The sequence below is a fragment of the Lytechinus variegatus genome, chromosome 5 (assembly GCF_018143015.1).
Source record: "Lytechinus variegatus isolate NC3 chromosome 5, Lvar_3.0, whole genome shotgun sequence".
Classification (NCBI taxonomy): domain Eukaryota; kingdom Metazoa; phylum Echinodermata; class Echinoidea; order Temnopleuroida; family Toxopneustidae; genus Lytechinus; species Lytechinus variegatus.
Window position 1 is genome coordinate 15,131,578 of NC_054744.1, and position 17,202 is coordinate 15,148,779.

At 37.5% G+C, this 17,202-nt stretch overlaps 2 protein-coding genes across 4 annotated transcripts in view; one reads left to right on the plus strand and one right to left on the minus strand.

Moving 5' to 3' along the window:
• The window catches only part of LOC121415542 (amiloride-sensitive sodium channel subunit gamma-2-like), a 38,112-nt gene extending 21,682 nt beyond the window's left edge, over positions 1-16,430 (minus strand). The window contains exons 1-2 of the mRNA XM_041608781.1: positions 15,793-16,430; positions 12,223-12,395 (exon numbers count right to left, since the gene is read on the minus strand). Coding sequence (XP_041464715.1) covers positions 12,223-12,395; positions 15,793-16,230 — 611 coding nt within the window. The 5' untranslated portion in view covers positions 16,231-16,430. The remainder of the gene's footprint in view (positions 1-12,222; positions 12,396-15,792) is intronic.
• Positions 5,307-10,148, plus strand: LOC121415543. 3 transcript variants are annotated; one of them, XR_005970019.1, is made up of 4 exons: positions 5,307-5,392; positions 7,463-7,836; positions 9,164-9,263; positions 9,958-10,148. XR_005970019.1 is itself a non-coding variant. In XM_041608783.1 (3 exons), exons 1-2 carry the CDS (start codon positions 7,463-7,465, stop codon positions 9,165-9,167), a joined length of 378 nt encoding a protein of 125 aa, XP_041464717.1. In that variant the 5' UTR covers positions 7,389-7,462; the 3' UTR covers positions 9,168-9,263; positions 9,958-10,148. The 3 variants fall into 3 exon arrangements, 2 of the variants coding, with proteins under 2 accessions (XP_041464717.1, XP_041464716.1); XM_041608783.1 differs by lacking the exon at positions 5,307-5,392 and having other exon boundaries at positions 7,389-7,836; XM_041608782.1 differs by lacking the exon at positions 5,307-5,392 and having other exon boundaries at positions 7,389-7,836; positions 9,169-9,263.
• Positions 16,431-17,202: the final 772 nt, after the last annotated feature.

The following is a 17,202-nucleotide window of genomic DNA, read 5'->3' on the forward strand; positions in this document are numbered from 1 at the left end:
ATACTCGAGAAAATATTTCTCGAAATAATGTAAGCAGTATCAGAGAGGTGTGTATCATGTCATCATGCACACCGAAATCAAACCAAAATGTATTCAGGCTTAAAAAGGAAATAATGTTGAAAATAAAAGATAGATGTTCTTATTATGTTATATAGATTGTCACCTTTGCAATTTGTAGTTATAACGGCTATTCACATTTTCATTGGATTGGTATTTCATCCCACCTCATAAGTATTGCTAATATACGTTTGAGCAGTAATGTCTACTGGGATGGAGAAACATAATTTGCAATCATGATTCTTTCTCCCCCCCCCCCTCCGGTTAAGTGTTGCCACATTCACTTCGACTAATCGATACAATCCGATGTTGCGCTAACTGTAATAATACCATCCATTCGGTCAGTTTTGGGATCGCTATCGGTGGTGTGACTGCATTGACGATCTGACTTTCTGTTTCATAACAACGTCGTGTCATGTGAATCAATGTCTGTTAAATCCATTTCATATAGTATTGCTCGGGCACGTCCCAGTGGGAACTACATGATTGAACAAGGGGATGATTATCGGCAGAATAGCCTGCAGTAAAAAAAATAAATGATGGTTATCCATGATTGCATCGTTAAACAGATTTAGCTGCTTTGAAGATCATTGACCCATGCCGCCAAATTTAATGCATGGTTGATGGTTGATCCTAAATAATTGAACATGAAAATTCATTATGAGAATAGTGGTCGTTCATTGAATTATAAAGCAATCATTCATATCTACTAGATCAATGATTATATGATTGTATGGCTGTGTGTTAGTTCATTTTCTTTTCATTAATGAAGTTTCCTTTCAGTGTCGCCAAAAATAAACGGAAATCTTGGGACGCGTGGCTGATTTTTTTTTCATAATGGTGTGATTATACTGCACTCGACCCAGGTGAGGTGAATGGCTCAAAGCGGCAGCTTGAATCATACCTGAGAATATTTAAAACAGTGTGATCGGAACGGTTTATTTTTAAAAGGAAAATTGCGGCATATCAATGTATATCGTTATCATCATTTATATAATTATAATTACTCTCATAATTCATGACTGTATTTTATTTCCGAAGTGATTTATAGCAAGTCTTTTAATCAATGAAAAATTAACTCTTTCTTTCAAAGCCCGGGGGCACTTACATTGACGAGTGGATACCATGCGCCACCAAAAAATCACGTAAAAAGGATGTCCTTTTCATGATAGGGCACGTTACGTACGTAACGTGATAAGGGTATCAAAAACACAAAAATAATGAAAAAAAGGGTATCTATTTCGCGAGGAAAATTACGTGTTTAGGGTCGAATTTGCGGAGATGATAAAACAAAATTAAAATGTATTTAAGGATGTCGTTTTTGCCCCAACACTTCGTGTTTAGAGTCCGATTTGCGCGAGGTGTAGAAGGTGGGGTCGTACTAAACAAATAAGGTAAAGCCGACGACCGAAGGACCCGTAACAATAAAACATTCCTGTACTTGTTTAGGGGTTCATTTCAGGGAATATTTGCCAAGTGTATCGTTTTGTTTCCAATACTTGTTAAGGGTAGGGTTTCACACGCCAATACTTGTTAAGGGGTGCATTTTCAGAATATGGAAATTACGTGTTTAGGGTGCTTTTCGAAACCCCATGGTCGCGCATGGTATCCACTCGTGAATGGAAGTACCCCCCCCCCCGGGTTTTAAAGTTTTGAGTAAAAATGCTTATATACGTATTTTCATTCTATTCCGTTACTGAGACTTAATTCAAAGCAAACATGGTCAGTGATCATTATCTTGCTTCAGCTTCCTCCCTCCCAGAGTAGCGCGCCGGAGGTTCTGGTAACTACCCTCTTCAAATTGTCAAATTTTAATAGTAAAAGTGTCCATAACACAGCACTGTATTATTATTACTATATTATATAGTAATTATATAATTACTGTATTATAACACTGTATTATTATTACTATCACATGCAGTGTGTATACATGTACATACGTCTTTGTGACCTTTTTTTGGGGGGGTCGAGTAATTTTCTTTTGGGAGATGAGAAGGGGGTTGAACCCCCAAAGCCCCTCCCCTGTATAGAACCGAGCCAGCCTACCCCGTTGTTGATCCTGCCCCCCTCCTTCCGTTTGTGTTTCATTGTTCCCCTGCTATTTTTTTTTATTCAAGCTGTGTACAAGTCACGTAAAACGATATCTCTGTGCTGATTTACCTGCTCAATAATTAATCAATCCTTTGATTAATCACCACAGATCAAAACGTCATCTCCCCTCCGGCACTCTGACCGAAAGAACTATGAATTCTATATGACCATTGATTAATGAGGAGGCATCTCAAGATGGCCAAGGTCAACTTTCCTGGAGCGCAGGTACTCGATACAGCAACTGTGCACAGTATCAATCAAATAATTTTAGGTTGGTGAATGAAGGCAGGGGCGTAACAGGGGTCGGTGGCCGGGGGGGGGGGGGGCAAAAGCAAAAAAAATCCCGGTCATATCATGGGACAGGCATTGGCGTCATGAAAAAAAATGAGAGGGGGTGACATGGTGTTTCGGGCAAAAAAAAATGCGAGCGAGCAAAAACTTTGACATTTTTATCACAAATATCCAATTTTGTGACAGATTTTGACATAATGTTAAAAAGATAAAATCATATTTAACCCTTCTCTCTTTCCTTTTCTCTTTGTTTGTTTGGTCTGTACGCTACGGTGAACAGGATTTTTGTTATGATCGTGCGAGCGAGCATCAGGGCGAAGCTCTATGCTCGAGGGGCCGGGGGCCCAGTATGGCGCGTGTGGCAAGAAGTAGTTCAAGTCCCGAGCGAGCGAAGCGAGCGAGATCAAAGAGAAAATGAGAATCTAACTTGCAGATAGATTTGACGTGATATTCAGAAAAATATGATACTCCTTTCCTTTGCTTTTCTTTCTTTAATCCTTTTTTCCTTTTGGTTTGGTTGTAGAACTTTTTGAAGCCATGGTCCAACCTCTTCCATACAACAGTGCTTTGTGGGTGGGGTCCTGGGCGGAGCTCCAGAACCTCTTTATTAGAGCAATTTTATAGAGGTGGCCACTAATTTTAACCAAATTGCGTGTATATTTATAGAGCTTTCACACAACACATAAATTTAATGCAGTTGTGAACCGTAATCATCCAAATATTTGAATGTTATATATTTAAAAGAGAATTAAATATGAGGAAACACACCATAGCAAGTGTGCGAAAATTTGTAAAAAGTTGAGTGAGCGAAGCGAGCCAGAAAGAAAAATGGCATTTGAAATGAAATTCTAATTATGTGATAGATTTTTACATCATAGCAAATACCATGTCATATTTTTTCCCCATTCATCTCGTTTCTCTCCCTCCTTTATTTTCGTTTATATTCCCTTGGCTGTGGAACCCCCCCCCCCCGCTACGCCAGTGCTTCAACGCAAAGCCAAATGCAGGAAGGGTCCATACAGGGGCCGTTATAGAGCCATTTAAAGGTTACAGATGTAGCGCCCCCACTGCACGGGGTCTTGTCAGAGCCCCTGGTAGCTTTGGGGGGTTTAGCAAGCTAATGATAGACTTTCATACATTATATACCATCCATCTTTCTTCCCGCTCGTTATCTTCAATCCTCGGCAGCCCGGTCGTGTTTTCTTGTCCCTTTTCTTTATTTTCCAGTTTAGCTTTTAGCTCATTCAATTTTACCTTCATTTCCCGCTTTTGTTTGACTTTTTGTCATCTTTAATTCACTTCCCTGTCTTACTAATCATGCTAATCAGGGGAATTCTTCTCTCTCACATGTTCTTCTTGCCTTCTTTTCCCATTTTCCTTTTTTATGTTTTTTTTCTTAGTTTTCTTTTCCCTTTCCCTTTCCTTTTCCCCTTTCCTCTTTTTCCTTTCCTTTCCTTTCTTTCCTTCTTTCTTTCTTTCTTTCTCCCCCGTTTTTTCATTTTTCTCGGTTTTTTTTATTTTCCCGGTGAACTCCGCCAGGGGGGAAGCTTGCCCCCTGCCCCCCCGCCTGTTACGTCACTGAACGAAGGATAAACAAGTAATCTCCAATGTTGATCAGGTATCGGTATTGGAAGAACAATATATCGCATTTCCCAGATACAACGATCCAAATAATGTTACTAATAGCTCAACATTTTACGGATGTTTTTCTAAGAACCTGCTTCATTTTAATTTTGGTGCTGTGCCGATGTAAAGTTAGCGCTGCATCAACACCTCGGCAAGACAAAAAGGTCAACAACTTAGAATCATCAAATATTTACGAAAATTCCACTCTCGGTGCTACGTGGATGAAATGTTGATCTTAAAGAAATGCACATATTTTAAACAATTCAAAAGTATATTCCATCCTGCCGCGTAAGTGGTAGGCTCGGACGAATCCAGATTTTCCAGCCCATCATGTTCACATTGTAAATAATTTCTTAAATTGGGCTTTACATATTTTTAAACAAACGTCATTGTAAGAAGCGTTTGAACATCTCTGGGCAGGGGTGGGGCTACAAAAGGCAATCGCCTCATGACTTTCTATGCAGCAAAAGGGGAGAAATAAAGAAAGGAAGAATGAAGAAAAAAATAAAGAAGAGTATCATAAAGAATGGACAGAGTAGTAGGTCCATGTTTAAAGAGAGGAATGGACCTGTAACTCTCCATTAATTGCCCTATTTATTCAATTGTGGGCGAAAAATAGACTTCACATTCATATCATTCCGCCCCCACTCCCATATACCCTTGCGCCACCCTGTCTTCGTGTTTATGGGATTCACAGGTAAATGCATTTTTTTTAACCTCACAAACTGTAGCTACTTTTCATCAGACAACCATTCGAAACATGGATCGACGTGTGACCGAATACCATCTTAGCTATTATCAGGCGAAATGATCTTTAGTGCATCTTTAGTGTATGTTTGTCATGATCTATTCTGTTTGTCGACCCTTTCTGCCATGTGGCTGATAGCTAAAATGTTGTTTTCTGTTACTCCATTAAGACCTCATGTTCATTAGCAGTCCATTATAACAAACCCACCATCTCTTTAAGGGGGCTGCATTTTTAAGGTAGAATTTTCCTACATTAATTGATTTGTTTCAAGAACCTGCATTATTGGACTTATCCAAGCTAGCTCCTCTTGGGCCCGTTTCATAAAACTTTTGACTTGCAACTGTAACATCTCCCATATCTATGGCAAATCTTGTTATTGCAATGGCAACTTGTCATAGTTGCAAATATCCATTTCATAAAAGCAATGACAAATTGTTATCGTAAATAAAAATAATTTAATGAAAAATAGTTCGTGAACGAGCCTGATATGCAGCTAACAGCCGGTTTTTTTCTTCACACACGTCGTCTGCGATAAAATTTGGATGGTGACAGAATCTACGGAAAATTTGAATCGGAGATGTAAGTACTTTCTACTTATCGTATTTATATAATTATTACATCATTTGATAAAGTAATAAATAAATCACTTCCGAAAGAATGACATTGATAATACATATCATATTTCCATCGTTTTCTACGAGGTAAACATGCATTTTGCCCGGGGATATCGTGGAGGTATCATCGAGATGCCGAGTGCTCGCTATCCCGGAGCTTCGGCGTAGTACACGGCAGTAGTGTTGATGTGTGTGGGGTGGAGCTCGAATGAGCCGCGTTGCGACTGTCTTGAGTTGCATCTGTCTTTCTTTCTGACTTTAGTCTTTAATTACCTAATTCAGTGCGATATGTGAACAGCTGTGTGAGAGTGAGCCTTTTTTGTGGCTTGGGTTGTTGTGGGCGACAAAAATACAGTCAAGTCTCGAAAATCATGTCATGAATGGGTTAGATTGATGTTCACGCTCATGTTTGGACTTTGCCTTTGGCCTTGGCTTGGGCATGTTTTTTTTTTAAAGTTGAGGGGGCAGGGGGGGGGGGAAGGGTTAACTTACACAAATATTGTACTCAAGCTCTGTAACTGTGTTGGGTTGTTTTTCTTATAGTTTTCGGGGGGGGGGGGGGGGGGGGGGTGGCTTGCGAGTATAAAAGTTTGGTGGCCAGACAGTAATAAAAAAAGGCAAAATTAATTTTTTTTTAAAGCTGTGAGTTAGCAAAAATTTGACCGGCAGGAAGTTGGTTGGATATTCGATATTCAAACTGTGAAGTTGGTTTTGATATTCAGGTTCGATATTCAAACGCGTGTGAAGTTGGACGGATATTCAATATTCGATATTTAAAAATTAGGGGTTTTGAAAGCTAGCTAGGGGGTTTAAAAGGTGCAGCACGTCTCGGGCAACCATAAAATCACTGGCTTGCCCTAATACGAGGACTTTCAGGGGACAAAAGTCAGTGAATAAAAGGGTATGAAATTTTTAATTTTTTTTGAGAGAGGCCTAAAGGGTATTCCGACAGCCTAGCCGGGGTAATCACGTGTCCTAACTTGTAGAACTCGACTCGGGCAACAAGATAAGCCCTAACTTGACCCGGCGCATGCATGCACATGCACATTTAGGGGGCTCAAATTAACAAAATTAAAGGGAATAAAGGGCTACTTAGAGCATTTTTTAAATTAAAAAGAGTATTTTTTCAAGGGGCCCCCAGGGATATCCCGACGGCCTAGCCAGGGTAACCACCTAGCCTAACGTGTAGAATTCGACTCGGGCAACAAGATAAGCACTAGCTTGACCCGGCGCATGCACATTTAGGGCTCAAAGTAACAAAAATGAAGGGAATAAAGGGCTATTCAGAGCATTATTTGCATGTTTTTTGTTAAATTCAATTGACCATTGACCCCCCCCCCAAGAAAAAAAAATAAATGAAATAAAAAATTGAAAATAAATAGAATAAATAAAAAAACAGGCAAAATATGCATATATATATTACCGGTATATATAATCTATAGAGAGGGGGGGGGGGGGGTGGAATCTAGATCTAATAATAATGTGTGCATTAGAAATTGCACATGGCGTTGATGATAGACACAATTTATGTGCTGGAAATGACCGCATTTGTCAGGCCTCGGAGCTGAGACATCAAGATAGAGCGACTGAGGCCGAGACATCAGGCTTCGAGGATGCAAATTCTGGTCCCGAGGCCAGCCTCGGTATACAACACTGAATATAGAATCAACATGCACTCTATACCCTACAAGATTGATAACAAAGACATATATGTGTTTCAACAAGAAATTGGTCAATGTATATCTGAATGGGGTATTGTACAGTACGATTGATCAACCAATGATACGAGTTGTGTTCTGATATTTAAATCCATGTTCCTCTTTGACCAATGTTGTCAAATAAAAACCTTGCTTTGAGCATAACATCCTCAAGGTGGTCTGAAATTCTATTAGAAGGTACATGTACTCTTCTGTAGAATTTCATTTTATGCTTTGACTGCTATATCTACAAGTTTTATTATCAATATACTAGTGTTCTGAAGTTGATGTGTTTATAATCAAATGTTTTCATGTTTATTCTACTTAAAACATAATAGATGGAGACCAGCAGCGTGGCAGCAGGAGCAAATTTTGGCCGTGATGAGGCGTATACCACCATCAACAATGCTGCAATTGCAGTCACTACCACCACTGCTGCCACCACTATCAGTGCTGCTGATGCCACCACCACCAAGTCTGCTTCTGCCACTGCCATCACCATTGCCACCGCCACTATCAAGACCACTCCTGACACAAAGCCCCCAAGTCCTCAACTGACCAGATATTGCAGCTGGAGAAGGATAGACCAGGAACTTCAAAGCCAGGGCTTGTTGGTCTCCTACAATAAGAAAAATGCCAAGGGCCCATCTAATGAACTTGTAGAATATTTGGCCACAGTTGTAGAAATGCAGAGACTAACATACTGCCACAGGTAAAAATCAATTTTAGATATGGTGGATAGTCTTTGAAATATGGGTTGCAGAATGAATATCAGTAAAATCCATCATGATGTGCAATCTGATTTGACCCTAAAACGGCGGTGGGGGCCCAAAAATTTTCATGTTAAATCCACAACATGAAAGATGGTGCCGCGTCATTATATGCCTTTTTTTTAAAGATTCATGAGTTTTCGGACAAAATTTGTGACACCTGGGTACCCGGTTCTGAAATTACGCAACATCATGTAAGTACACATGTCAGAATTGCTTTAAAATGTGATTTCATGAACAAATCCAATGCAAAATCTGTTTCTAGCTAAAATTCATAATTGCATCATACTGGTTAATATTTATTTTACTGATTAAAATCAATTAATTTCATGGTGCTTATGATCAGAAAATTTTGTCAACAATATAAAAAAGTATAAAAAACAAAGAAATACTTCAGAAAGGAAAAAAAAATACAGATGAAAGGGATTTGATTTTTATGTGTCTGAACAAAAAAAACTTTAAGGGATTTGTTTATAGATTTCCAGCCAACTTCTAATTTCATGCATGATTTAGTAAAATATATTTATTAAAAATAAATTTAAATAATTCTAGAATGATCAAATATACAATTTTTTCATCTGTGGCAGGCATTTTGCATTTCTTCACAATTGCACAATTAACGGTCAATCTTGAGGGCCCCCACCCCCCTTCCGCCAATCTTTCCTGCCTCAAAAATACCCTTGCAGTCTTATTAGGGTTAGATTATGTTTACATTAAGCAAACATAAAATTCCTACAATGGATTTCAGTGGCGTAATGAGCCAAATATTTTGAGAGGGCTAAATATGGCGGATGGAACAAAAGTTCTCCAAAGATGTGAGAGAGCAAAATTTTTGAACTTTTTAATACAGAAATCAAATATTTGGAAAGATTTTGATGTAATAATATTCAGTAAATACTTCTCTATTTTACCCTTTCCCGTTCCCTTTCTTTCTTATTCTCCTTTTTTTTCTTGGTCGTGAAACAGGGGGGGGGGGGCATGGCCCCCATCTATACGCCAGTGAAGGATTTAATACTTTTTGCATGTACGATGACGATGCTCGCTCTCTCTCCCCTCACCCATCCTCACTATGTGTATATGTGTGTGCAAGATAAATTATGAGGAATAATTGCATGAAGTGACGTTTCTCAACCAGAGATTCCTTATATATTATTTACTGTTGCATGTTGCATTTTTGTTCATATTAACCCATCTTGAACCCTTTACCCCCAACCCCCCCCCTGACAAAAACCTACTTTTTGAAAATTTCAATTTAATTTATTCCTTCAGGTGAGGCTTTGTCCGCAGTTCCGGAAAGACAAGCCATGCCAAAATCAACGACTGAAGGGTTTGGAGCGCCAGACAAAGAGCCTAGAAATGTGATTTATCCGTAAGTTAAACTTATTTATAATTCTGATTCATTTTGGCATAGGAAGTAAGTCACATAACAATTTGAATGATTTTTGTCTTCTTGATTTGCTCTTTGTCAAGAATCCAAATTTTAGAATTAAACTCTAAGTTTGAGGTGTTGATGAAATTTTTTTTCAGCTGCAAAAGTAACAAACCAATATCAATCATTGGTAGATAATGTGACTTGCTTTCTCTTGCCAAATTGGTACATGTACATGAATATTCTGCATTTCTATAATGATTGACCCCCACCACTACCACCTATAAAGATGCAACATGTCAAATTACTGTCAAACTCACTTCATGTTTTTAATTATTAATATTCCAGTAAAGGAGTAAAAGGACTCAGAAAGATTACCCGAAGAAGCTCACAGAATTTTTTTTTCTGGTAGACCCTTTACATTCATTTGATGAATTGAGTTCATACAAAATCAACTGAATATAATGAGTACAAAATCCTGTTAATACATCTTACTAGATGAGGCTATTCTAGTAAGTCATCCGGGGGGGGGGGGGGGGGTGCCTGAGGATCTTGTCCATTTGGATAAATCTTGCAAAGTATCAAAAGGTGCCTTCACCCCCCCCCCACTCTATTAAGGGTTAACAATGAAAGTGAAATTAGGAATAACTTTAGTATCTTGCTTTCATGCATTATAAATTAATTACTATTTCAGGTACTTCAATCACATGAACAGTAGCAGGAGCAAAAACAGCAGCAAACACACAGGAGATGTAACGACTACATTGACCAATACCAACAACTACAGCAGCATCAACAATATCTGCAAAAACCACACTGGCAACCTCAACAACATCAAGATGTTCAACAACCACTCCGGGAATTCAACAAACACATCAGCAGAAACCAACAGCAGCAAAAACAGCACTTATGAAATGAATCTTATTTGAACTCAAAAGCCAATGGTGCAACATCTTTTACAAAATGAGACATCATTTATTCATTCTTTTACAGGATAAAGAAAAGCTTTTTTGAAAGAGTAATTTTGCAGGAACACAATGGATGTTCCTATGTACCTATTTATTGAAATAAATTTTACTTTAAAAAGAAAGAATGATGATTCAATAAATATCTACTTTTTATTTGTCAATGAGTAAAAATACCTGTATTTTCTATTTAGAATGACAAAAAGCAATTTATCAAATCAAAATCATCAAAAAATTGAGCAATATGGCTGTTAGGCCCTCCAAATTGTTGATATTTTGATGAAAAAGCTGTTTCTGCTGCAATATTTGATGCAACTCAAATAGTTGCGTCAAATATTGTGGCAGAAATAGTCATTTGCCGCTGAAAGTATCTGCGGCAAATATTTGACGCAGCTCAAATAGCTGCGTCAAATATTGCCGCAGAAATTGTCATTTGCCGCTGAAAGTATCTGCGGCAAAGTTTTATGAAACGGAAACTTGCCGCTGTTTTGAGATTTGCCGCAGAAACACAGATTTGCCGCTGAAAATGGGAGTTGCCGCTGCGGCAAATGTTTTATGAAACGGGCCCCTGGTCTGAGTTGATTCACGATCGCAGATTGCTTTAACCATGACAACGACCGTCGTGTGGTTCTTTAGAAGTAGAAACCGGGGGGGGGGGAGGGGGGCATCATCATATAAAACGTATATTAAACCCTTTCTTGTCTTTCATCGATTTTAGTGTTATATGGGTAATTAAATAGAACAATATTTAGAGAGATAAATATGGATTATAAAGAGATAGAAAGGGAGCATGTCTCTCTCTCTCTGTTTTAGATGGAATTTCGAATAAAGAAAGAAGGGGGGGGGGGTAGAAGAAAGAGTTGTCTATCCTTCATCAATTATTGAGTCCCATATAAGCCTATTCATGTGCATGTATACATTCCAGGTTGAATAGGAGTTATTTTCTTTCAGTTATCATAAAAGAATGATTAGTTTACTCCAAATGCTGTAAGAATATTTAAAACAGACGTGGATGAGTTCTTCAATTGCATGTGGAAAATTTGAATATCTTCAATACAGCCTTTTGAATCTTGATCTTGATTCAAAGTGACAATTAAATAAAATAGGTAAAAACAATATGGAAATACAATGGGTGATTTCAAGTACGGTGTTCGCTGTTGGTGTTGGTGTTGAGAGCGTAAAAAGTCCGCTGAACCGAGCTCCGACACCGAGCTGAGTTCAGAAGAACGATAACCGGTTGCGTTATCGATAGCACATAACGTCACGCCTCTGCGCTGCGCTGCTAAATCATCTCAACTTCAAGCGAGAAGTGACTCGACGACGAAAATGAAATCAGAGAGAAATGCATTAAATTCTCATCGTACAGTATACCAATGCTTTAATTAATTCAAGAATTCGAAAGAGTGAACATTATTCTTCATCAAAATATATAAAGCTCATATAATTTGAACTCATCTTAACTGTAAAAGTTAATTTTACTGGGATGTTTCATCGTGTTGGCCGCCTGTTCACGAGCTTGAGATTGCCAACACCAACACCGAACTTGAAATCATGATTTTCCCATTCCTGGGGGTTGGTGTTGGTGAATGGGGAAATTGCACGTAGATCGTCAACACCAGCCGCAGTGCTGTGTTTAGCAGACGACATTCAACACCATTCTTCAACACGAACTGCCGGAAATACGTCATTTTTCGAGGTCAATCCCAACACCAGCCTGATTTCAAGTACGGTGTTGTGGCTCGTGTTGGTGTTGTCACAACACCAATACCAGATTTCAACACCGTACTTGAAATCACCCAATGAATAAGCGTCAGGCAAATCAATAATGTAGACAGACACGTATGGTACAATTTGTACCAAAAGTATGTTTATCAATACATTCTGAATTTGGAGGATTATGCACAAGAATATAGTTTAGTGTGTCACATTATTTTTAATACTAACTCGAATACAATAAAATGATAGAATGATTTTTTTAAAGAGCATTTACTTACGCAGGCGCACAAGGTGAACCATGGAACGTGCAACTGAGTAACATATCATCGAGCTCATGACCGATGTTAAACCGCTGTTCGTAAGACATATTACCGACCGTTTGGGTTGCCGATTTGAGGATCTCCGTAAAAGCATCTAATGAAGAGAATTCGAGATTCTCCCAGTCTCCATACTGAAAAAATAAATATACATAATTTTCAGGTTGTCGTTTTATCCTCATTTAAAGACTATCCTACACACTTGACCTATTTTGCATAGATAAAGTTCTACAAGAACAGTCTAAGCATTTTGAAGTAAAAATCTAAAAAAGAGAAGAAAAAAGAACCACACACAAAAAAAAACAATCGGCGGTTTTCTGGTAATTTAACTCGGGAATAACTCCGTAGTCCTGACAAAGCATTCCTTACACTTCATACTACTCTATGGAATGCTAGTTTTAGCTTCCATATTCAACATTCGTGAATAAAAGATGACATTAATTATAATAATATAATCCATTGTATATATACTCGGGGTGAGGGGGTTGTCATTGAAAAACAATATCAAATTTGTGAACAATTTTTCACAACAGAGTTTATGTTTGGAGAATTATTTGGCAATAATATTGACACCCCCAAAGAAGTGTTTTATATATTAACTTAATTGATAATATGATCTGTCGTATATCTAAATAAATCATATTAGAAGAACAGTTTGGGTTCAGGAACACTTCCTTTTAATATATTTAGTTAGAATTATTAATAGACGGGTGAACGCTGCTGATCAGGTGAAATATACTGGTTCAGTGATCACTGAATTGAAAAAAGCATTCGACTACGTTGACCCTTATTTACGCCTTGAAAAAATACGCAATTTTGGTATTTCTGGAGAATGCTTCCAATGATTTAATGATTATACAACTTTTCTTTCCACTTGCATTGTTTCTTCTCTTTCTACTCCTTGTTCTATTTCTCTTGGTGTCCCACAATGTTATATTCTTTGATCAATTTGATCAATGAAATAACTCTGTCTGGGCATTATTTTTCCGTTCAATTTTATTCAAACGTTAATGCTATTTATGTTTCTGATTTTCGATCATGCACTGATTTGCGATCATACAATGCGATCATGCACTGATCTCTTATGTCCACATTTTATGAACTATGTCCATAACATTTCAAAGTTATGATGGAAATTCAACAAATACCCCCATATAGCCAAAGTTTATTGACCTTAAGTGACATTTGACCTGAAACTCTTACTTGATTACGCTTATAAAATTGTTTCAGGAAAAAGATCTATACACTTTCAAGGTTTTGACATAAAAATAACCTTGAATAAGATTTCGTTTGATTCCCTAAATAATCACCAATGAACATTAATGGTGAATATCCCTTACCACAAGAAAAGATCACCAGCTCTTAACTTACGAACAGCTTTATGAAACACCCAACAGAATGCACGTAATTCGCTCAGCTTTTAAATAGTTTCCCTTGAATCGAGACGTGTAAGAAAAATCTTGAATATATTCATTTATAAATCAGTCCTGTCTTGAAGCATAACCGAAATGTTTCATAATCACTACGTAATTCTTGTAACTTTTTTTTTGCCCAAACCGGAAACAGAATACTCTCGGCGTATACTACCCGACACATGCAGAGGTGGGTCTCAACATAATACTGTTCTCCAATTACATAAAAAGGGGGGGGGGGGCATAAAACAACATCCCAGACTTTCTGTAGCCTACAGTTCAAATATCTAACCTTACTCTCTTTATCTTGGGTGTATAATTAAATATGTTTCACCTCAACTGATTTACATTTTGTTAATATCTTTATTTGAAGTCAGTTTAAGTGTATAAACTTTTCTGTTTTATAATATGTTTAGGCCTGCATGTATTTCGAAACTATATAGGTAGAACTCTCTAAAACAGTATTGGTATGCAATCAATGCTAATTAGGGCAAGCCTTTCGTATTTTTACTGATCTTTTCTTTGTAATTGTATATATACACCAATGTTATTGCTTTTAGTTGAGGAACAATGAATGCAGTACAATACATTACATTTATAGGCATACAGTAAATAACTTCCTATGCTCCCACACATGTAATGGTCGCCTTGAAGCTGAACATAATGATCCAATGTACCCTCATCTCGATCAACATGATTGAGCTTCTAAATAATTATAAGGGTATCGGGGATATAAAGTAATGTATCATGATTTGTAAGTCCATGGTCACAGACATGACGATTCCGAGTTTTTCTTTTAAATCTAATTTCGTCGATGTGATTATTACTGCCAGAAGGGCGTGTATATTCTACTTTTTCATCCCCTTAAAATCATGTACAAACTTGACTATGGCATAAACGATGACTGTCTATGATCAGCGTTATTATATGTACATGTATGTATAGACAAACTAAATTGTATTTAGAACTGGTCACAGTATTTAGAACCAGGCAGGATTAATTCCTTGAATGCACCAAGTGCCTTTAGCAGCTGGAGCTACAGCCGGGGCAATGTGTAGAGCGCCACTGAATATGGAACTAGATAAATCGGTGCCTCATAAATGCTTTATTGTTATCATTAACTGTGAAAAAATAATGTTTGTCAGTGGCGTAAGGAGTCGACAACTTTGAGGGGGCTAGATATGGCGTACTGCGTAAAGTTATGAAAGAAAATTTGCGAGCGACCAAAAAATTCGAAATTTTCATTACAAAAATACAATTTTGTGATAGATTTTGACATAATATTCAGAAAATAATATCATACACCACCCTTCTTTCTTTCCTTTTCTTTCTTTTCTCTTGGTCATGATTTATTTTATTTTAATTATTGTTTAATTTATTTATTTTTTATTATTCATTTACTTTTTTTTTTTTGGGGGGGGGGCAAGAGCACCCAAGTCCCTTCCATCTGTACGCCATCGATGTTTATTCGAATGCCTTCAATCTTTGTTGTTTGTTTTTCCAAGAAAGTCGAGGGATTGAAAATTTGCAGATCAGTACTTCAGTTTTTTTTTTTTTAGAATAATCCAACGTAATTTAAACATGTGAAATTATTATAATTATAATTCTTATTTTCAGGAGAGTTTGTCCTTTTCTTAGGGTGATAAATAAAAAGGGGGCCAGTGTTTCGTTCAGTCAGATGAGAAATGTTTTATATCTAAACAATGACAATAAGCGCACAATCGCAGCACTAATTTTCACACATAATGCACTTTCATTTTGACAAGCATGCTTTATGAATGATGACTTTAAAATCCTAATATGAATTAGGCTTATGATTAAAAAAGAGAAACATGTACTTCACGTCAAAAATTCAAAATAGACTTTTTAGTGCGTGACTACAGGCCCAAACAATGTTGTTTTATTAGAGTATATTTGCCTTTATTTATCTTATTCGTTTTTGGACTATTCAAATGCACAGAAGTATATCGATTAGGAAGGGGATGAATGCAACTACATACACACAAGAAAAAAAACATGAATGCGTCTGGGATGAGGTATTCTTTGAACAAACACGGTCTATCACCTGATTACTACTTTAAAGAATTTAATTAATAAAATTGATGGATAAAGAACAAACCAATGCGTTCGTTGAAGAATTCCACTTCGACAATGGGATGTCGCTCTCCAATCCCAAGATTTCTGTCAGCTCGAGAGAGACGTTGACAACACTCGACTGTCGATATGGATTCATGTTGCACACGGTGACGGCAGGGAAGTTGATCGTGGGCTCGAAAATGACTTCGACGTTGACATTGTAATCGAAGTTGTAATATTTACGGATAAGGTTTCCGCTGAGTCCGATGAAGAAGCCGAAAGCGACCAGGAAGAGCAGGGACCAGACGAGACGCCGCGGGAGGTTCTCGGCACGGACGATGTTCGGGATGCCATGTGCTCCAGTATTCTCGAGCATCGGTTTGATCAAGTCATAGACATCGTTCTTAGCTCGTTGGTCCATGGTTGCATTCGTTGTCGTGCCTCGTACGGAAGTCTCGCCCCCTCGCGCTTCATAAGCCATCAAATATTACTAGTCGCTGTCCGCGCCGTTTCAAATGTCAGCTCAACAAACTTTCATCAGTGGTTGACGCCGTCTGTTTGATTTATTCAAGCTGCGTGCAAAGTAAGAATGGATTTAATTAAATAATGAGAAATTGCCAGAGAATTATTCGATCGGACAAGTAATGTCAAAATATAGAGCACACATTATTATAACCGCACCTATGATGTCCGTATTGTCATACTGAAGGGTATCAAACCGATTAACATACCGCTGTTGGCCATTTATTTATGATGAAACGGAATTTGCAATTTCAAAATCATATCACATCTCGAAGATGTATCCATTTGAATTAAAACAGACGTTATCGCATCTATCATTCCAGTAACACAGGGCTCCTTCGGGTGGGGGCAATACCCCAGGGTAATAATGACCCCCCCCCCACACCAGCTTCTTTTCTCCTCCTTACAAATAATAATTGATCTATGTACTTCGGATTACGAATCATATGGATCGATTTTTCATTGAATTTTCTGGTGGCAAGATTGAAAAATGAGGTAGATAGGAGAGATTCAACCAGCAATTAATTCTGAAATAGTAAATTCACAGGGAGAAAATCGAGTGAGAAAGATAACAATGACCATTAATTCGTCCAAAACAAGAACGGATTACAATGTATTTTCACTAAAATTGGTTTATTGTAAAAAATAAGAATCACATCGAAACGTCTAGAAGAAAATGTTACGCGTTATTTATCCTTACTTAAATGTGAGTTGGTTTGAAATACGGAAACTCCAAAAGCATGAATTCCAATTACACTGGGTAAAACTATTGATTTCGGGGGATATATAGATATATCTTAAAATAAGGAGAAGATAGGATCTTAATTTTTGTTTCAATATTAAAATAAGTAAAAAAGTTTGAATTTGCCTTTAAATATATTGATAAGAAATAAAAACGACAAGGGAAATATCACATACAAAATTGACTCAA

Coding starts and splice junctions, on each gene's coding strand:
- LOC121415543 (XM_041608782.1), top strand. CDS start 7,463: ATGGAGACCAGCAGCGTGGCAGCAGGAGCAAATTTTGGCCGTGATGAG. Junction 7,837..9,168: donor AGACTAACATACTGCCACAG/GTAAAAATCAAT, acceptor CCTTCAGGTGAG/GCTTTGTCCGCAGTTCCGGA.